Genomic DNA, 22,815 nt, shown 5'->3' with positions numbered 1-22,815 from the left:
ATGAATAAATAAAGAAAAATAAATTCAATGCTGATACCCAACTCCATTGCATTAACAGGTTTTTCATTAAATTCTGCAAGTAATGCATTATATTGCTTTTCTTTTCCATAATAGCAACATGAGGCAATTTCAATTACAGTCATTTTATACTTGAAAAAAAAATTCTTCATTTACTAAATGTTGAACTGGATGCTTGCTTATATTCTCATCTTGGACCTTATTTCTAATTGCAATTTAAAGATGATTTGAAGTAAATTGAACCAGCTTATAAAACAAGATCTTCTCTAAAATGAGATGAGATCTTCGATTCCAAATTTGACATGTTAAATTGTGACTTCATTTAATGGGGATCTATCTGAAGGGGCAGTTGAGAATTATAGCCTTGGTTTGCACACAGAAGAGAAATCTATGTATGAGAATAACAAACTCCTAGTTGTCACACAGAAATGCTCATATTCACCTAGCTAATGGAAAGCAGTTTTATTTTCGTCTCACATAAAGGTTATTCCAAACTAATACTTTGGTTAGTTAACCTAATAGATCAGAGTGTTGTCATTCTTACAAAACAGATCATTTCCAATCTCTGAAGAAGTTTAGTTGGGTTTAAAAATCTAGTTCTTCCAGCTTCCCGACAATTGAATGTTCACATGCAGCCAGCTGCACTGGAACAGGTCGTAACCAGATACGTATGTTCTAGCCAGATACGTATGTTCTAGGCAGATACGTATGTTCTAGCCAGATACGTATGTTCTGTGGTGAGAAACAAAGCTCAGAAGTGAGCTCTCACGTTTACAGAGGCCTACTAACCCCTGGCATCCAGAGATGTGGGACTAGTTTAAGAACTTCTACTAGTTCTTGGCGGGGGGGTGGGGGGGGGTGGATGCTGAATGGCTTTCACATTAAAAAAATATATATATAGGCTTGTCTTTTAAAAATTGTTTCCTTCTCCCTTTTTTCTTTTTTAAGAAACTAGCACTTCAGCAAATCACAGTTATGCTGTGTTATGATGCATAATGTTTTCATAGTAATGTGACATGTCTAAATGACAAAATGCTGGTTATCTACCAAAATTGTAAAGTAGGTTAAATCCTTTTTCAAAGGAAAAATGGTCATTATCAATTCCTTTAGCAAATTTCTTTGCAGTAAAATGGTAGCCAACCAACTTAACACCGAATCTTTATAAAGTTTATGATTACGACAAAACAAGGGGTCTTGGGAAGGAATGATTTTGTTTATGGAATTGTTCACTACCCATACATAGCTCCTTCTTGGCTCAAAGAGGTAAAATTAGGAAACTTGAAATTGCCTTATCTCTCTTTTGTTCCTAGAGAAGGAAGAAGAAAAGACTCCTTCCCTAACTGTTTACCCCGCCCCCAAGTCCCCCATGAGATCTGAACTGCAGGTGGTCGGGTATTTTTATTTAGAAAACAGCTTCTTTATAAATCATGGATGGCAAAGTTCTGGCATTGACTCTCACTTTTGTTTAGCTCAACTTAAATATTTTAATGAGGTGTTTATTTTATCCTTCCCATAGGTTCTGCTATCCCAACAGAACTGGTGACACAGATGTATGGAATTCTCAGGAAAGATGAGCTTCCTTAATATTTAGAAAGAAAGAACCCCTCCTTTTGGGGGGTATTTTTTTCTATTCCTATTTAGTTGGAGATAAAAAAGGTGGGGAATAAAACAAGAGAAGATGGAAGGGGGAAAGAAAGTAGATGTATATTGTGTTTTAAAGGCCTGGAAAATGGATCCAGAACAAGCCGTATAAATGGGCCTTTTCCCCTTAAAAAAATTAAAAGGCAAAAAAAACACAACAGATCAAAACATTTTTTGCCCTTTTATTATTCTTTCTTTTTTTTTCTTTTTCCAAGTTGAAATTTTTTCTTGGAATCATTCACCAGCCCTAATTCAAATAGAAGACTTTAGAGCACTTTGTCTCCAATAACAGTTCATGGAAGCACTTGAATTCTAATAAAGACCCATCAACCTATCAGAAGAACATGTAATTTTATGTTCATTACTTCTTGATGCCCAGCTGTAGAATTTGGATGGTTCCACCTCAATTAAAAGTTGAATTGAAGTTAATATCAGTTAAATAAAAACTTCAATAGACAGTTAAATTTCTATTCTTAATAGGATTAATACCCTCTGATCACTACTATGGTCATTACCACCAGATAACTGACCTCCTTGACCCTTTTCTCAGAGAGAAAGTTTCTTGTAACACAATTATTCAGCTGTAATGAGCACTCTATGAAAGATTAGTTTATAAGCAAGCACCTTGATTTACTAGTTTCTGTTATCTCCACAAATGTGGCATTTTTCCATTATAGGTTTTTCTATTTCTAAAAGAGAAAGCTACTCAGGTTTCACACCAACCTCACCCCCCCACCATCACCACTACACACACACACACACACACACACACACACACACACCCCTACCTTTGCCCTGCAGAAAGAAGTTTACCATATAATTGGTTTAAAAATTCGTATCTAATTAAAACGGTGTAAATCAGAGGAGGTCTGTTCATAAGCACTAACTACTGCCTTAATCCCCACCATTTGAGACACTCTAAGAAGACATAAATAAATAAATAAATAAATAAATAAATAAATAAATAAATGTTTAAAATGAGGTAAACGTGTCTTTCTAAGTCTCTTCCCAATTGGGTTTTGCATATGGTGTTAAACTGGGAAGTGTTGGAGACAAAGAAAAGTACAAAAGGATGATTTTAATAGGAGAGACTTCCACAAATCCTTCAAGAACTTTATTTGCTGCTTTCCTTTCCTGAGAGTCCCAGTAACCTTGCATAGCCCCAGAAAAGAAGAAGAAGAGAGAATTACATTCTAGTAGGCTCAGCTCCTATGAGCACTGAAAAACTCACATTCTATAATGTAAGTTATTTTAGGGGCACCATTTAAGGAAAAAGAATAAAGCCCTTATTATTTCTGAAACTATATATCTTAATTAAGAATGGATCAAGTGGGTAGAAAATAATTCCAATATTTGTACCAACTCAAACTCACAATCTGGAAAAACAAAATAATATCAAACACTGATTTATAAGTAGCTAATTTTCTCACAAGTCAAACTGGAATATAAACTGAGGTTAAGCAGTGCTGCTATATACAATACTCCTAGTTCAAAGTTAGTTCATTTTGTGTCTCTGATTTTCATATTGAGGCTTTACTTCAGTAGGAGGTTATTCAAAAAATGAAGACCAGATAATATTTGATTCCTCAGAGGACAGATACAGGATGAACTGAGCATTTGATGGTTCTTTCAGATAGCAAAAAAATTGTCAACAAGGTTATTTTACACTACCATAACGTGTTGCTCTGAGGAGACGTATAATCTCTTTCTGTAAGTCTGTCAGATATGTTTTAGGTCTATTTTATATTAATATTTTATATTAATGTACATAAAACCTGAACAAAAGCAGGGAGATTGGATAAAACATCAGTTGAAATCAGCCTAATATTCAGTGATTCCCAATTATTTCAAGGTTAAAAAAAAGAAATATTGTTTATTCATTCAATCAATAAAGCAGTACCTATTACATACTATGCAAGGCATTGGCAAGAAAATAAAGATGAAAGAAGTATAGTTCTTGCCCTCAAGAAGCCTATAATCTAGTGAACAACAATAACATGAATAAAATGAAATATATAAGAAATCCCATAGAAGCCATGTTCTATAGAAATGTAGCCGATGTAAATAAAGGGGACAGGAGACTTTACTTTGGGCGATAGGCACACAAGCAGTGTGCAGATGATGTTTTGTTCTGCTGTACATTTGAAACCTGTATGGTTTTGCTAATTAATGTCACCCTAATAAACTCAGAAAAAAAAAACCAGTAACAGAACTTTAAAAAAATGTAGCAGATGTAATTACATAATTTTGACTGAGGGAGAATTAGGAAATGCCTGATAGATAAAGCAATACTTGAACTGGCTTTTGATGGACAGAATACAGAGAAGAGCACCCCCCACCGAGGAACAGTCTCGGGCATCTGGCTGAGCAAGGTGTTGGAGAGTGGGCCTGAGGTATGGCCTGTGTAACAGAACGAAGGGCCAGTGAGCTTGGAGAAGTGATTTGGTGCTGATCAGGAAAAAATCTGAACACCTTATTGAGGAGTTCAGATTTATTTGTGGCAAAGCTTTTGAGCTTGAGTTTGATGTGATCCAACATGCATTTTAGGAAGATGACAATGGAAGTAGAGTGATTGGTACACAGAAGTAAAAATGAAGCTGAGAATCAATTATAAGTTGGTGACATTACCCAGCCCCAGCACTTTTTACGGAAAGATTTGGGGCGGGGTGGACACTGCCAACATTAACTATAGGATTATAAGCAGGCCAGCCAAGATACCCTTACCACTTCATCTATAAAATAAAAACTATTTGCAATTTATTGATTTTATCCTTGGGAAATCAGAATTCAAGATTAGTCTACAACCCTATTTGGTTGGAAGAGTGAGTTCTAAACCGAGTATAGTAACTGGGTATAGAAAGGAGAGGAACCCTAATAGAAAAGTGTGTCCAGCGCTTACCAAGTGATAGTGTTTCCACTGATTGTAAATAAAGTTATCTTTGACCCAAGCTGGGAAAACAAACTAGTTAGACACATACTTGGAATTATAATGAACTTCCTATTTGGTCCCTGTTGGTCTCTGCACATATCAGATCAAGTGGAGTCAACTGAACAGCACCTGGAATGACCCCTGAAAGCTGGTAAAAAATTGTTCTTTTGGGTGAAATGGTGTTTAACTCATGCCTCTCCGGCGAATGCCAGGAGTGAGAAGAGCAATGTTCTGCATGCAGCTGGTGCTCAAGTATGACCACAGGTGAGACTTCCACAGATCAAAAGAAAAACTGTCAAGCAAACATTTTTGCTACAATGAGAGAAAACGGAGCAAGATCAAGATTTTTTTTTTATTTGTGAAAAAGATATTGTTCTTCCAGGCTGCAGTAAAATAGTTTCTATTTAATTGCACAGAAATCCTAAGAAGGTTAGAGCAGTGAAACATTAAAATTCTAAGGGCAACTAATAACATTAAAACTTTATAGCCCCAGATAGAATAATTTAGACAAAAACAACATGAACATATGTTTTGTGTAATAATAACAAACATTTATAGCTGTCAAGAGAGAAAAACACAGGTTTATGCACACCTTAATGGTGTGCATGGGTGAGCACGAGTATATTTAAAACATAATATATTACAAAAATGACAGCAGGCATGGCTCTTCTGGGTACTATGTTCAATCAATGAATAAATTACCCAAAGTGAGCTGTGGCTGTTTGGATGTGTAATTGAGCTTAACGTATGTAGTGTTATTTCAAAAGAAATTGTTCAAGGAGTTTTGAGCCCAATCCACTCTGCATCTATCCTCAACAGTTTACAAACAGCAATAAATGAAACTGTTTCACAGTAGGAAGGAAGTTTAGTTATACACATTACTTAAATGGAGGAAAAGTTAATTTTAATATGCTTTGCAGGAATTGAAAGCAAACTTATAATAATTTGCTTATATTTATCAAGCTGGAAATTGAAATTTTAATATTTGAATTTAAATTTATTTTAATTATTTACTGTATGACTCACAAAATCGCTAGAAATTATCTGTTCAACTTAAAACAAATAAATTCACAGTCCTTCATAAATATGTTTATTATTCTACTTGTTTTAATTATACCATTTGAATGCCATACTTTTTCAATAAAATTATTAAGGCATACAGAATATGAAATAAATTTTAAGCTTGTTTGTGCCAACAAGTTAATGGCAATTGGTAATAACTGTGCTGCAGACAAAGCCATTAATGTGATTTTTAGAATAAAAATAACCTCATAATTTTTTGTCTAATTATTAAGTTGTTTGTCTTACTTAGTACTCACCACAGTTTTGTGACACAGGGAAAGAGCTATGTTTTCTTATTTTTCCCTGCCTATTTTGCTGGCCTTAATCATCTCATATTTTTCAGTGATATATAAAATGCTATGACCCTTTTACATAGGAAAAGGGAAGCAGAATTCCATAAGAATGAAGTCCTGAGCTGCCTGAATCACAAGTCTTGCCAAGTAGACAAAAGGGTCCCACAACAACTCTAACTTCTTTTTAGGAAACTGCAATTTTAAGCAATTTAAAATGTTATGACGGGCTTAGGTAACAACCATGCTGACTCCTTGTTTTCCTTTCTTGTGTTAACAGGGTCATTGTATCATGGCAGATGCAGGAATTTCATGTCTTATTAAAATGAGACTATTTTTCTTGAGCAGCGTATTTCCACCTGTCCTATCAGTTTAGCACTTTGTCGTCATTTGGGGCCACCTGACACCACAGCAGCTTCCAGTGTTCTCCACAATTGTGTGGGGCCCTGGACTCAAAAACCCAAAACTTCCTTTTTATTTGCACTAGATGAACAGCTCCTACTGTCACTGAAAATAACTAAAATAAGCTTGTATTTAACAAAGATCTTTTTGCTCAAAGTCACAGTACAATCAGACAGGGGTCTGTCTTTTCAACACTACTTTTCTTCATGCTGCCACTGTTAACTCACTTTACCACTCTCTTCTCCCAAAACGTTGCACAAACCAACCAATTTATTGACTCTGCTGTACTGTGATCCCCAGGGTATCTGCCCCTCTGTGAGCCAATGATGATTAACACAGTCAGAGCAGTCAGGGGCAGACAGACAGCGCAGCCCACTTACTGTTCTGAGCTTGTTAGGAGACCAAGATACGGAAATCATTACAACAGGATATATTCCTTTACGGGCTGGGAGTTTAAAGACCAGGCCATACGTGCTGAAAAAGCTACTTGGAAAACACTTCCTTAGTTTATCTTCTTCTGAGTCTTCTCTGTGGGTAACTGTGGTCACAGTCCTCTCATCTCTAGGGACTGACTCAGAGGCATCACTGGTAGTTAAGTGGCAAGCATCAAATACTTTGCAGAAAGGATTTACTGAGGCTCCTATAGTTGAGGCCACAAGAGCCAGAACCATTCCTTGACTCCACTCAGTTTAAGCAACCCATTTTCCTCTCCTGAGTTAAACTGAGTCCTACAAAATTCATGGGCGAGGAGTAGGGAAATGTGGGAAGTGGAAAAGGAATTGGCAGTGTAGTGTTCAATCACCAGCCAATTGGCAAATTTCCAACGTTACCCTATAAATACCAGACCTACCAAGAGAAATAATGCATGCACAGCCATAGAAGCAATTTACTGTAGATTTCTAGATAAATGTTAATAAAATCTTAACATCAAAGACCCTTGACAAGGTAATTATAATAATTATTTCCAATAACAATTCAAACATTAAAAATTATAATTTAAGAATTCAGATCCTGTACCTGTTAAATCTCAGGATCTAAATCACCTAGGCTATAATACTAGAGTCCATAAAGGAGGCAGATGCACACCCTGAATGTGTAGGGTGCATGGGGCCAGTATTTTTGCACTGAGAGGAAGCCCAGGAGTTCCAGGATGGTGTGTGGAAGGCAGACCTTATATGTACTCTTTCTATATATACTTCATCTTATATAAATATAACTGACCTAGATGCCATTTTTCAATTAAATTAAATTAATTTATATAACCTCAGAGAGTATAGATATGAAAACTGATATGAATATTTAAATAACTAACAGAAATAATCTAAAGAACACCCACAGAATTGAAGGATTTTGATTTCTGTTGTAAATTTGTTGTTTATTAATGAGTATTTTTGGAGTATTTGAGGGACATACGCTGAGCACTGCTGTGTATAGAACAATGAACAAGATATAGTCCCTGCCTTTAGAGAGCATGTAACCTGAAGAATATCTTTAATACAAAATTCAAAAGAGAATGTGGCAGGTGCAAATACTACAAGAACATTGAGAAAATTGAGAGTTATTTGATTTGATAGGTACTGAGTAGGAGTTAAAAGGATTAAAAAGGTGAGATTGGGCAAAGAAATAAAAAGCAAAATGAGAAAAGCATAGAAAAAAGGGACAGACTAGTCAGTTTTGGAGACTAGAAGTAGCCCCATGTGGCTGTAGTAAAGGACGACAAAAGAGACTCAAAAGAACAAAGCTCGAAAGAAAGAAACGTGGTCAGGAAGTGATGGAAAATCACTGAGGCATTCTGGGTAGTAGTTACAGTACAAATGGAAAGAGGCTGGAGTGGCACTGACAAGAATGTCAAGCTGGGAGGCTAGTTTTGAACCATGTCCCGTGGAACCTGCAAGCTCTGCAGAGGTTGGGGACAGGGAGAGCTATAGGAGGCCCAGGTGGCAGCCTGCAGGGAGCAAAGCCTCTGGGTTCTGAGTCAACCAAGAAACTCTGCTTTGGTTTGTTTTATATGTAGTAGCTATTAGTAACTTTTAGTTTAAAATAATTATTGGTTAATCACTTTTCCATTAAAACTAGGATCAAATCAGATCAAGATCAAATGTTTTATCTATAGATTAGGGATCTGAAGCTCAAAGACTGATTTGGTCTTCTTTCATACTATATACTATAAAAGAAGGTGGGCATGTGGACAAAATAGGTTATGCTGTTAGGAAAGGGGAAGAGAAAAATGGCCATTGGCTACAATCTACATGCCTGCAAATTGAGTTTAATAACCACCGCTTGATGTAGCTGTTGATGATTACATCATTAGTGCAACATCTCCAACCCATTTCCCTTTTATGAGAAGTGGGCCTGTACTTTCTAATATCCAATTTTACCATTTATGAGAAGAAAGAGAACTATTGATTGCCTAGGAAAAGTACACACAATAAGAGTTTCTATTTCGAGGTATTTATTGAAAGAAGCTCTTGTGAGATAACATCTGCTTAAATACAGAATTTCCAAAGATTCTATCTTCAAATTCTTTTACCCAATTTCCCTCTTGTATATTAGTCAATGAAGAATAGTCATTAAGTTCTTTTTGTTTACAACTGAGACTAAAAGAATCTGCAGATAATGACAGAAAACGCTATTTGTCAAAGGTCTGAAGCAGGCATACAACCGAAAATTACTGTACAATTGGATAAAACACAAAAGATATTAAAAAGGAAGAAAAACACTGTGAACACCAAATTTATCTTTATCCAGTGATGTGTTTGTTCATCACTCTTGTTTTTGTTCTATGTTATACAATTAATAATTCCTCAACTTTAACAAAAAAGGAGGGAGGTTCAATTACTGGTTAAGAGTAATAGTTACAAAGTTTTCACTTATTAACAAATGAGATGATTTCATTTCATTCTAAAATGCAATAAAAATTAATAGCACAATTTAATGATAATTTTGAGAAATACATTTTGTGTCCTGTTGAGTCAAATTAGTCTAATTGACTTGAGAGAAAAAAACATCTGAAACAAGGACTTCACTAATGAGGATGGGAGTAGGGCCCAGAAAGTTGCCATTTTATAAAAATGTAATTCTTACACGAGTTTGTAAAGAGGAGAAACAATGTGTGATAAAAAAAAAATCAGTGTAAAGCAGCCCAGGTTCTGAAACCTCCTAAATTTTAAGTAAAGGGGAAAATTCCAACACGTTAAGCTGGCTGGCATAACCTATAAGAGTCAGGATCACCAATACTATTGAGTCTGCTTAGCATCAGCGTCACGAGTTTCTATCATGTGCTTATTGGTTCACTTTCAGTTAGAAATGAAATAAAAGCTTTGACCATGAGGGCCTGAAAAGGAGAAAAGAGCTGAGACAAAAAAAAAAAGAGTTTTTCAAAATTCCTCAGAACTCAAAATGCATAGCCCTCAAATTATGGACAAACTTCAGAAGGTTCCGTTAAGTTCTGGAATTTAAATATGTTGATGAAACTTTACTAATTTCTTTCTGGTCTCACAACTAGACCAAAAATTTCCAACAAAAATTAGTGATTTTACTGGTTTTAGCCAGATGAAACTAGTGAAATTCAGTATTTCCACCCATCTATCTAATGACAGCCAGAAGAGGCATGAAATGAAGAAAGGAGGGAAATAAATTTGACCAAGCTGGTTTGGAAACACACATAAGTGTGTGTTTTATGGAGACTCTGTTCCAGAGAAGTGATCCAGGTCATTTTACAAAGCGGAGCTTCCCACCCCTGTATTTACCACAGAGGTCCAGTATTGTATAAACTATATTATATTAACTGAACTGCATTCATCATTTACTAGAGGGATGTGTATATGGACACAGTTTATAGTGCACCAAATATAATATGTCAGAGATTAGACTTTGTTAGAGATTCAAACAGCAGTATGACTCAGTTCTGCCCAATGAGTTTATGTCAATGCAGAGACCTTTACCATTTCAGGTTCCCTCTTACCTAATCTTGTTAGAGAGCTTTAAAGCAAAAACTACAAATTTCATCAAACAATGTGCTTGTTCAGCTGATAAATCACATTAGATGCCTTTACTCTTTTTCAGAGACCCAATTCAGAATATATTTTTTTCAGCAAGTCTGTTTAAATAACAACTTAAAAAAAAACTATTAAAATAATTAACCAACTGACTTGTTTCAAGGAAGTATAAAAATAATAATAAAACATTTTTTCCTTTCGATACTATAAATTGCTAGTCATTCTGGGAGAATGGTTAAAATGGCTCTTTTAAAGACTGTGAGGCAAAGGAAATGGGAGAGAACTGTGGAGAGGAAGAGCAGGTGCTGAGACAGGATGCTGGCATTTATTCAACTCAAATCAAGTAGCAAGAAGGATGAGAAGATAGAGTGAAGTTCTGTCTTCAGCTTTAATAATAGTGTTATAAAACAACCATCAATATTACATATCACTTTAATTATAAAATTAAGTAAAATAGACTTTTAGCTTAAATAAAGTTTAAAACCCATAAAACAAAAATGTTTCAGAGGCAGCTGCTGCCCTGAGGAGCCGTGGAGTGTAATCACCTTCGATGTTAACTATAGAAGATATACATGCGTGTCGAAGACAACAATGAGGTTGGTGTCACGAGGCTATGTGTGATTAATCCTCAAATGTGCGGTACAAATAGCAAATGCAAAATTCAGTTTAGAAGGGATAGCAATCCCTGAGGACTGGAAACTGTGGGAAATCTCTATTGAGACGGTGGTATTTGAGTCCTTCTTGTTCTCCTCACACTCAGCCCTCCCTCTACTCAAATAATTGCTCCACTGGCTAATTACAGTGAATTTTCCTTCATTCTAAATCTTTTGGCTTTCCTCCCTCTTTACTACTGCTTACCACGTAACATTTCTTCTTTCCATTCTATCTCATAGGATAGATTCTCTCTTCTTGAAATTCACAGCTCCCCTTGATTCATTTCCTCTCCCTCTTCTGAACCATCATGCTAATTCATCTTCTTTCTCATCCTTCTTGAAACTATCTTCTTCAATAGACCCTTTTTAACTAGTCCTATTCTGTATCCCATAAACATGCCAAGGTCACCCCTATCTCATGAAAAGTTCCTTTGACCTACATCACTATTATTACCTGGCTGCCTGCATTCTGAGAGGCAGGGGCTGAGAGCTTCACTGTTGAGCATGCAGATTCTCACTTAATGTCCAATTTTAATATGGCATCCTTGCTCTTCTCTTAGTAATTCTAAGCATTTCTCAAGGTTCTATCAAACCTGTCCTTTATTCTCACACAGTAGTCCCTTCTTGTCAATATCAGCTTCCAAGGCTACAGTTATTTCTAAGAACCTTCAGGCTTGCAACACTCAACTGAGTGTTGCATATAACCAGAGGATTTTCAGGCTTCTCCTCTTCCTACATCACTGTTCTCAAACTTGCCTATACTTGGGATCGCCTGTAGAGAGTTACAAAAATATCTATGCCCAGATTATGCACCCAGATATAATTGGACATCAAGGTCCTATACTCTGCTTTCAAAACTGCTTCTTATCAAAATAATCCAAACTCAATTAACAGTAACTGCTCATATTTTTCCTCTGAGTTATCATTAACTCTTCCCTCAGCCCTCCATTCCCTCGACACCAAATCCCAATACCTCCTTTTCTATAATATACTAGTTATTGCACTAGTTTTCCAATTCACTGTCAGTTCTTCCTCTCTCACCCTATTTTCTGCCATCTGTTTTCTATGGCTAACTCCAACCATTAAAACAGTCATGGCACACTAGTAAGCACAAACTCCTCAGCTGATATTCAAAGCTCTCTAGTGTATCACTCCAAGTTCTTCAGACTTTATTTTCCAATAGATCCTCACCCTTCCCATAAACGCATGAATACTCTATGCTCAAAAGAGCTCAACTGGGTCCTGGCCAGTTGGCTCAGTGGTAGAGCGTCGGCCTGGCGTGCAGAAGTCCCGGGTTCGATTCCCGGCCAGGGCACACAGGAGAAGCGCCCATCTGCTTCTCCACCCCTCCCCCTCTCCTTCCTCTCTGTCTCTCTCTTCCCCTCCCACAGCGAGGCTCCATTGGAGCAAAGATGGCCCGGGCGCTGGGGATGGCTCCTTGGCCTCTGCCCCAGGCGCTGGAGTGGCTCTGGTCGCAACAGAGCGACGCCCTGGAGGAGCAGAGCGTCGCCCCCTGGTGGGCAGAGTGTCGCCCCCTGGTGGGCGTGCCGGGTGGATCCCGGTCGGGCGCATGCGGGAGTCTGTCTGACTGTCTCTCCCTGTTTCCAGCTTCAGAAAAATAAATAAAAAAAATAAATAAAATAAAAAAGAGCTCAACTGTTCACTGTTCACCACTCTCTAGATGTCTCTCATAGTTTCCCTTTTCCATACTCCTGACCATGGCATTTCCTGAAATGCTCTCCTTCTCATACCTTTCTATAAACAAGTTAACAGAATATCCATGACTTCCACAAAATCCATCTACTCTTGGGGATGGAAGGAGCTTCCCAGGTCCCATCAGACTGAAATAACGCCCCCCTCCCCCAATATCCCTATCTCTTATGTGCTTTGTTATAATATTTATCACACACAGTCAGCTTAATTTAGAATTATGTATGTGTGTCTCTGTCTCCCCTCCTGGGCAGTGAGTAAGGATAGGTACATTATTCTCTCCAGAGTTATGAAATTACAGAGTAGGCACATTTTCAACACTTATTGATTTTAAGATAGATAAGACCAGTATAGTTAGAGAGACTGGAAAAAGCCCTGGGCAAAAGCAAAGAGAAAAGAAGAGGGAAATGCATTTGGAGGATGATAAATTAACTAGAACATTTATGAAATGAAACAGTGACATGAATCTTGACTGAGCAGGTGGATTCAAATGACAGGGTAAGGAGAGTGGCCTTTACCCTGTCAATTAAGGTTTTTAAAAAGGCTCTGAATAAGCCTGAGTTTCTAGCATGCATCTGGAGCCTAAATTTTCCCATCAGTAAAGTGAAAATGGTAAGAGGAGTTATGCCTGCTAGTATTGTTAGGAAGAATGAATGAGATACTCCAGGCAAAAGACTTGACACAATCCTAGACCATAGTAAGTGTGCTCTAAATGCTAACACACACACACACACACACACATACAAAAGGGTTATACAATAATATCTCAGATGACCAAAAAAAGTAAAGAAAGTTTTCTGGTTTTGATTTCCAGAGCCGGAGAAAGAAAAGAATAAGAGAGAGATGAAAGCGTTGGTGTCCATGAAACAGACCTGCACAGTTAGCTTCACTGACACATACTCTCTTCTTTTATTCTTCTCCCTCTGGTCCCTGTCTTCTTTTTTTTCACTCTTTTCCTTTGTCTAAGACTCTTACTTAAGGGTTCCTTTTTTTCTCTCTTCCCTTTATTATTCTGCAAGATCCATGGCCTTGCTTAGCCCTGTGGTGGCCAACACTAAAAAAGTGCTAGCTTCTGCAGGTCAAATGTATATAGTAGACCCTTGAACAACTCAGGGCTATGGACCCCCTAACTGCACAGTCAGAAATCCATGTATAACTTTTGTCTCCCCCAAAACTTAACTAGTAACAGTCTACCGTTGACCAGAATTCTTACTAATAATATAAAATCGATTAACATATATGTTGTATGTTATACGTATTATATGCTGTGTTCTTACAATTAAGTAAGCTAAAGAAAATGTTATTAAGAAAACCATGAGGAAGAGAAAATATTTTTATAGTACTATACGTATTTACTGAAAAAAATCTGCATATAAGTGAACCTGCACAGTTCAAACCCATGTTGTTCAAGGATCAGCTGTGTAAAGAGAGAAGCCACCCCCCAACCTAATGCAAAATGGCCTGTAAGCTGCAGTGAGATGGGTCCCCAGGCTCAGGCCTCGTAGGACCTCCGATCTAGTTAACGTTTCCTGAAAAACATTAACCTTCATTTAGGCGCAGTAGGAGGTAATACTGGGAATGTTCTCTGAGTCCTGTTGGCAAAGAGCACTACAGTACATTTTTAAATGTCTCCATCTCTGTTAGCATCACAACCATACAAATGGCAACATTCCAACTGAAAAGGAGAAAGCAGTATGTGGACAGCTCAGTGCTTTTTGACCTCTGGATGGGAGAGATGTGATGGGTGTGAGCACAGTTAAACAAGCATTTGGAGTATTCTAGTTGTCGAGCGCAGGTGTGTGTACATTTGAAAGCTGCTATTTTATAAGAAGTCCTAGGTGACTCAATAAACACAAGAGCCAGAGCAAAGTAATCCCTTTAGCAGGGCTCTCCCTAGCTCAGCCCACTCCCCTGCCAGAAACAACACATTCCAGGGAAAAAGTGTAAATCACACACTGAGGTAATTGTTTCACACTTTCAAAAATTTACTTATTAAATTCAAAGTGTTTTTTAGAAGCAATTCTGTATCTGCCTTCTGTGTTGTGCTTAAACACGTCTATTTTTTTAATGTTGACCTCCACTGTGTATCAAAAAGTCCCTCTAATGTGTTTACTATATGTTATTTTTAAAATAGATCAGGCTAAGTTACAAAATGTGAGTTCTAATAAAGAGGACTGCTCTCCATAGAATGTAACTTTGTATCCAAAACCATGCATCTTTGCAGCTGTAGGTATTACAGATTCAGAGGTGAGGCACTCTTCTTGGACTAAATAAGGAAAACAATAGACCACATACCTGCTAAGGTCAATGACATTTCCCTGTGTTGATTAGAAACAGTAAAGAATTTCACTTCCAGATTCTTTCTGAGCCAAATATTTCTACCCACCCTGAAGGCCACCAGCAATGGAAGCGTGGTAAAAAAATCAAGTGAAATCAAAGTGAAAAATCAAGATAAGCTATGGTCTTATTTATCATATAGACCATGATAGGGCTGACCATTAAGTGTCCTTTGACCCAGTAATATTTTTATCATCTCAATCATTTTTCAGTTCCCTCATTAGAGTGGCAGACTATTAAAATAATTCCTCGTCTTGGATTCACCCATACATCTGATAATATGCAAATTTAAGTGCCTCAAGGAGAGTAGAGAAACTCTCTTTCATTTCTATTCTATCACAAATTTAGTAACCACAACTGATCTTCAGAGAAATAACTCACTTTTTGTTTCTGTCTTTCAAAAACACTTTTGAAGAAAAGTTGCCCTTCTGATAACAGAAAAAGGACTAGTGAAGAATCCACAGTGGAAGAAAGGGCTCTCCCTAGGCACAGCGTATCAGGACAGTGTTTATACAGTTCAGCCGGAAAGTAACTGGACGGGACGCTGCCTCTCAGGGAGAACTCTGCACAGGAAAGGTGGAACTGGTAATGCACTTACTATTCATTTGTGGCCTCAAGAACCCCATTCCATTTCAATCTGCCAACATCCTAATTAAGATGATCTGAATCTAGGTGATCTATTATTCTAGATGTAAGATAGCCCAATCTACATTAGACAAGATGTTACACTCTGTGCTTACACTGAGATGATAAGACCACAGAGCCGAAAAGCAAGTCTTCCCTCATATCTGGCTCAGCACTGGGCTGAGCTCTCTGGCAGGACTCAATAAATAATGGCCAGGCCTTTGCCTGTAGTCTTTCTTTCTACTTCTTGAGGCATAATATATACTTACTATATCATTTCTGGTCCCTTTGACAACATATACCTGTGCTCACATGAGATAGTAAAGTATGTCATGTATATGTCAACGTATGTGAGACTAACAAAACATAAGTATAATTCCCAATCATTACCTTAACACCATTTCTGCAGATCCTATATTAAAGAACATGCTAACTATATTAGCTTTTGAGCCAGTGAAGAAAAGAATGCAGAGAAAATGCTTTGTCCCACCAAAGCTTTGGAAGCAGAATATAATTCCATTCTGGGATGATAATATCCAGCTTTACTATTATCCAAGAGGCATTACATAATACAGACAAAATATCTCAGAAGGGCGCTCCCCAAGATGGCGTCTTTCTCTACCTTCAGTTAAAGAAAGTTACCTGCAATTCTTTAGCATAAAAACTGGGTTACGGGTTAGGTGTCTGGTAAACAAACAAACAAAAATGTACATTAATATTCATTAATATTAGAGTTGCCCTCTTCTGACATCTCAAGAAATGCCAGGTGGTCTGAGACATACCCAAGTCACAGGCCATGCCAGCATCCCTTGTTGGCCAATATCTAAAACTGTCATTTGTAGGGCTGAGCAGACACATTTAAGAAATGTTCTTATTTTTGACCTTCACAGTCTGATGTCCATTTCCAAGGGATGAGAACTCCAATCTGAGAACCTCAAAGGAGGCAGATAAAATAAGCACAACCCTCGAGTTCAAACCAGCTAATGCTCTGTCTCTTTTCACTGAGGAAATCAAGATGTTGATTGGAACCCAGGCTATGTGATGCTCTGGTAGCTATAAAGTTCTCTGAATTCACAATAATATCTTTAAATATTTTTTGTTTTGGAAATGTATCTGTTTCTTTAAAGAGGACAAAGTTACCACTGTTGTGTGCTTTTGGTGGGGAAATCTTGGCCTTGATTCTAAGATATCTGTACGATGGCGAGCTATCCAGGTGAAAAGTAAAGCCATAAAGGATAAGGACAATATAAAGAAGGTCATGTGCAAAATTTTAAAAAAACTTCTTGCTTTACGGATTTGGGGATTTTGTTTTTTGGGTTTTTTTGCCTTGAAAGGTAAAAAAAAAAAAAGCATGTATCCTTTGTTAAGAGTTAGATATTCACTGAGTTTTGGAATTCTTCCATCTACATATATTTAAAATTTTAACATACTCATACGGAAAGCCTAGTTAACATGATAAACTTTCACCGATCTAAAATAAAATGTATAATCACAAGCATATTTCCAATTCTTGGGTGTGAACGTTGAAGCTCTGTTTCCAGAACTGATGAATTCTGTTCTCTTTTCCACATATAAAAGATCTCATAGTCCTGGGAAAAGACTTTTTTTAAAAATGAAATACAACAAATAAGGTATGCTGCCGAGTCCTGGGGGAGAAGTTTCCCAGAGTCTTTGAATTTCCTCCTATCTTCCTTTTTTACAAATTTCTAAGACCAAGTCCTTTTCTACAGTCTCTCAAACAAGGTAAAAAAAGAAAAATACCCCCTAGATATATTCCTTAGATTTTCTATTATGCTTCTCAAGTTCCCAGTAGCTTCTGAAGTAAACCTAAGATGAAGTCTAGAGGGTTTTTTTTTATTGTGTTTTAATTTTAGTTCCTCTTTTAGGTCAAGATGAAATAGATGATCATAACTGCTATGCTTGGAGATGCATTTCATGGCACAGTTCATTCACGACCTGCGCAAGGTCAGTCATGGAAACAGGACTGACGTGACAGATAACAAGTCAAATCCAGCTTTTAGTCTTAGAGAACTTTGGGGCAAGCTATTTAAGCTTGCTCTCCTTAGTACAATATGGCAAGAAACATTTCTGTTTAAATAGTATATATTAAGTATACTCTGTACAGGGCTCTCACTCTGGCATGGATAGTGTCAATTAGAGACACAGAATGAACTATTGTTCGAATAACTGATCATTAAGGGTCATGTTGTTGTTGTCACTGTCACACTGTGAGCTTTGGTGCAGACTGTGGTAACCAGCCTAAACACCGTCCCCAGGACTCCAGGTTCCAGACAGAGCCCATTGCATTGGCTCTTCTCACTGTCCACTGACTCTGCTCCGGCAAAAATCACCCCCACCACCATTTAAAACATCAATCCCCTGTAACTCTTCCTGTGATACCTCCAAGTCAGGTTACTTATTTCCTTCTCTGTGTACTCACAGAACTTTGTGTCTATCTCCACTTGGGCATTTATTGGGTTCTATTATAATTATTTGTCGGTTGTCTCCAAGACTATAATATGGAGGCTTGTACTTTACCTTGGACTTACCACAAGCCGGACACTGTTCTAAGCACTTTAGATATTGTCAACTCTTTCATCTACATCACAACCCTTTGGGGTAGATATTAGCATTACCTCCGTCTTACAAATGAGGAGACTGAGGCACAGAGAAGGCAATCACTGTCCCATGTATACATAGCTAGAAATTGTCAGGGGTTGAACCCAGGCAGTCTGACTTTAGAATCTGAGCTTCTCCCATTATTCTGCATGATTGCCTAAGGGACTATGAGAGGTGATGCATATACATTAAACAAATAAAAAAAGTGATCATTCTGGTTTCTTCACAGATTCCTAAGTTTAAATTTATTTATTTATTTATTTATTTGTTTATTTTTACAGAGACAGAGAGAGTCAGAGAGAGTCAGAGAGAGGGATAGATAGGGACAGACAGAAACAGCTGAGAAGCATCAATCATTAGTTTTTCCTTGCAACACCTTAGTTGATCATTGATTGCTCTCTCATATGTGCCTTGACTGTGGGGCTACAGCAGACCGAGTAACCCCTTGCTCAAGCCAGCAACCTTGGGTCCAAGCTGGTGAGCTTTGCTCAAACCAGATGAGCCTGCACTTAAGCTGGCGACCTTGGGGTCTCGAACCTGGGTCCTCGGCATCCCAGTCCGACGCTCTATCCACTGCGCCACCGCCTGGTCAAGCTTAAGTTTAAATTTAAAAATACATTTTCTTTATCTTAAAACTGATTTTGGGCCCTGGCTGGTTGGCTCAGTGGTATAGGGTTGGCCTGGAATGTGGATGTTCTGGGTTTGATTCCCAGTCAGGGCACACAGGAGAAGCGATCATCTGCTTCTGCACCCTTCCCCTTTCCCTTCTCTCTGTCTCTCTCTTCCCCTCCTGCAGCCAAGGCTCCATTGGAGCAAGTTGGCCCAGGTGCTGAGGACGGCTCCATGGCCTCCGCCTCAGGTGCTAGAATGGCTCTGGTTGTAACAGAGCAATGCCCCAGATGGGCAGAACATCACCCCCTAGTGGGCTTGCCAGGTGAATCCCTGTCAGGTGTATGCTGGAGTCTGTCTCTCTGCCTCCCAGCTTCTCACTTCAGAAAAATACAAAAAAATAACAAAACAAAAAATCCTGATTCTGCCTTCTCCCTTGACTATGGAAAAGTTCATTTGCCCAAAGAAAATTCAGCCCAGACAGGAAGGAAAACTGGTTGGGAGGCAGAAGACCTGGGGTTCTGCTGGCTTTACCATGTAAAGTCCATAATTTTCAGCCTCTCCCTCAGTTCCATATGTGTAGAAACCTACAAAAGTGCTCCTCTTCACTGCCTGTAGATGCAGCATGGACATAGTGTGGCGTGAAATGCTTTGGAACAGAATACTATTAACAGGAAAAACACAAGTTATTCTTTGTAAACTGGTGTTTCCCTAGGAAGACGTTTTCACCTGAGGATGGTGCAAATAGAGAGAGTTTTCATTATTGTTATTTGTTTAGCACCCAAATCATTAGGAATTTGATGTGTGTATTTTCCCTACTTATATTTAAATTCTTACCTCTTTCATGTTGTGTGAAATCCAGGTAGTGGGAGAATAATGTGCCCTGTGGGAAAAGGGTCATCTCAGAGCCTGTGACAGTGGTTCCTTAGGGGCTCGTGGAATACAGATTCCGGGGCCCCGCCCAGGAGCTTCTGATCACCTGAGGCAGGGCATGGGCAAGCTGTCCTCTTTTTGAGAGATGCTGATATTTCTCTCTTTTGATACCTACTTTCTCCTCACTGGGTTATCATCTTTATTCCATCTTAGTACCTCCCTACAAAATGAGCTGATTTTAGTGTCTGATTCAAATTGGCCCTGGTAAACAGCTACTCATTTCAACATAGGCCTCTAATTATTTTAGGTGATTGCACCATCCCTGCAGTTCCCTTTGGCACCCTCTACTCACCCCCCTCGCCCCACTCCACCCCCACCATGCTCCACAACACAGCCAAGAACAGGTCTTCGTGCTGCAGATCAGTGATGTCATTTCCCTCTAAGAGCCTTCCCCTCTCCTCAGCCTGCATACTCCTACTCCTTCTCGTCACACTGGCCTGCTCCAAATGCTGCTTCCTGGAGGAAGCCCTCCTTGCTATGCTGGTCAAATTTCTCCTAGTTCAGCTCCTGGCTGCTCCATTTTCTTTCACAGCACACCACAGCCTAGAAAGGCATGGCTATTAGATTAAGCACATGTCCCCACTTCACGACAAGCTCCACGAGACAGCTACTGAGGCCAGTGGCTTGTCCCCACACCCCACCCTAAGCTGTGCGGACAAGAGACAGTGCTCTAGGTGGTGATGAAAATGGGCTCTTGGACCACAGATTCAAACCCTAGCTAGCTCTGCTACTTAGTCCCTGTGTGATCTGCGGCAAGTCACTGAACTTCTCTGACCTCTATTTTCTCCACTGAGGATAATAAAAGTACTATTTCCAGGTTGGTTGTGAGAATGAAGGGAGCGAACACACACACGGTGCGGTAGAACAGCGCCGGGTGTGCAGAATGCATCCCATACAGGACGGCTTCTAGAAAGCAAGCACTCGGTGTATTTTTGTTATATAAGTAAAACACAATGGAGTGTTTAGTTGTATCCTTTCTTGGCATCACCGCCCCAGTCAAAGCATCAGTCCAATGAACTTCTCCCTGCAGTCTGCCCCTTAAGATAGCTCCTCCACGTCTGCCCCGAGAAGACGGCTGACTACGATCTTATTCTGTGGGACCGGCTCCAGCTTTGATCCTTCCATCTCATCACTTCCTGAAAATATGTGCTCACGTGCCAAGCCACCCCTCTTCCTTCCTTCTAGTATTTCCTGAAATGTGACCTCCTCCGTGGCACCTTCTTTAAGGGGAACTGAGCTCATCCTTCCATCCTCTGTTTCCAGCAAATAAGTTAAAGGCTGTTGTTTGAGGTTCCAAAACTATAAATTGTCTGAGTTTTTCGCTGGACAAATGGTCTCACCATTGCAGGCAGGCTGGGTGTCTCCTCTGCCTATACTTAAGAGCGTGAGTTTAAATGGGCAAAGGGTTTATTTAACTTGCTCTGGAGACATTAGCACAGTGCTAAATTAGTGTGACTTGATGATGATTTCATTAATTACTTTGACCATGCCAGGATTGAAACCCTTAAATCTATTTTCCCCATGTTACAATGCTGAGTCTAGTATGAGACTGGTTTTTAGCATTTACTTTCAGGAAAGAACAAGTACAAAAGAACAGAGAAATTACATAAAAATATCAAATTAATAAAATTATTTTCCACATCATAAGTCCAACATACCTTTAGAACATTATATTAAAAGGTGCCTTATTTAAAGTTTAACTGCATATGCTTTAAGGGGTATTTTGTAAGTCTAAAATAGATAACCAAAACATGTCGATACTCATTTTTAAAGTACTTATTGTATTCGGTGCATGCACATTATGGAGAACTTACACTCAGAGCAAAAAGATTTGTAGCAAAGCATATGACCTTCTTCCCACTACAATGACCATCCCCTAATTAGGCAATGCATCTGATAGTCATTAACAGGAATGAGATAATGAATCACTTTCTCTCTTCTTTGTTAATTTGCTGTAACCAAGCGGCTAATGGATGTCAGAGCTGAGTGATTGCACTGATTATAGTGATTTATAGTTGCAACAAAACAATTTAAAACCATTCTGATTATTCATGTTTAAGATGCTTTATGTTTTGTTTACTAAATGTTTTATGTCCCCCTTTCTTCTACCCCTCAAATACTGTCCCCTCCTATCCTGTCACTTTTCACAAAAAGATCTGTTCCTAGAACACCTGAAAGTTGGAAGCTTCTTTTTATTGTTTTAAACTAAGCCATTACATTTTGTTTATATACATATATATATATAGAGAGAGAGAGAGAGAAATATATAAAGTTTACACAATAGAAAAAAGCCTTCGGGGTGGAAAGAAAACTTCAGTGGTGCCTAGTTCAAAAGAAAACAGAAATAAGAGGAAATAAGGCAAACTTCAAGCTACTTACCTTGGGGCTTCCCGTCCCTTCGCCGTCCTCCACAGACACATCAGTAGCCAGAATCTCGGCTTTGATGGTGTCCAGCGCCCTGAGGATCCAGCTGTGTTGCCGTTTGATTTGCCTCTGCAGCTCCTTCCACTGACTGGCAATCATCCGCAGCATGTCCTTCAGTCCTTCTCCGAGAAAAGGGGAAAGCACGGGTCACGGACTTGACTGCATTAGTGCCATTATTATTATTATTGTTATTATTATTTTTAGTAAATTAGATGGTTATGTCAAACAATAAACATTAACTTAAATAAACATCACCATCGCCTGCCATATTAGCATTTGTCACTCAGAATAGAGACTGGGAATTTTTGCCTTGGCATAAGGCATAGGACACAAAAAATGATATAACCACACAGATTTGTGGTTTGGAATTGACTTGGATTCAGTATAATGACTAAACAAACAAACAAAACCCCCCAAAAAGCACATGTGAAACAAAAATCACGATATTTAAAAATGATAATATTAACTATAGCTTCACATTCCCAATAAAAGGTCCCATGTGTATCTGTGTGGAGACACAATAATGATCAAAAGGAAATGTGGAAATAGGTAAGTTAATTCAATGA

At 38.5% G+C, this 22,815-nt stretch overlaps 1 protein-coding gene across 4 annotated transcripts in view; it reads right to left on the bottom strand.

Annotated features, from left to right (window-relative positions):
• AKAP6 (A-kinase anchoring protein 6) overlaps nt 1-22,815 on the bottom strand; it is a 495,640-nt gene that overhangs the window by 209,919 nt on the left and 262,906 nt on the right. For all 4 annotated transcript variants that reach the window (XM_066344191.1, XM_066344194.1, XM_066344192.1 and 1 more), the window contains exon 7: nt 22,205-22,368. In XM_066344191.1, coding sequence (XP_066200288.1) covers nt 22,205-22,368 — 164 coding nt within the window. The remainder of the gene's footprint in view (nt 1-22,204; nt 22,369-22,815) is intronic.

The sequence above is a fragment of the Saccopteryx leptura genome, chromosome 6, assembly GCF_036850995.1.
Source record: "Saccopteryx leptura isolate mSacLep1 chromosome 6, mSacLep1_pri_phased_curated, whole genome shotgun sequence".
Lineage (NCBI taxonomy): Eukaryota > Metazoa > Chordata > Mammalia > Chiroptera > Emballonuridae > Saccopteryx > Saccopteryx leptura.
The sequence above is the reverse complement of the archived record's forward strand: the minus strand, read 5'-3'. Positions and strand labels throughout refer to the sequence as shown.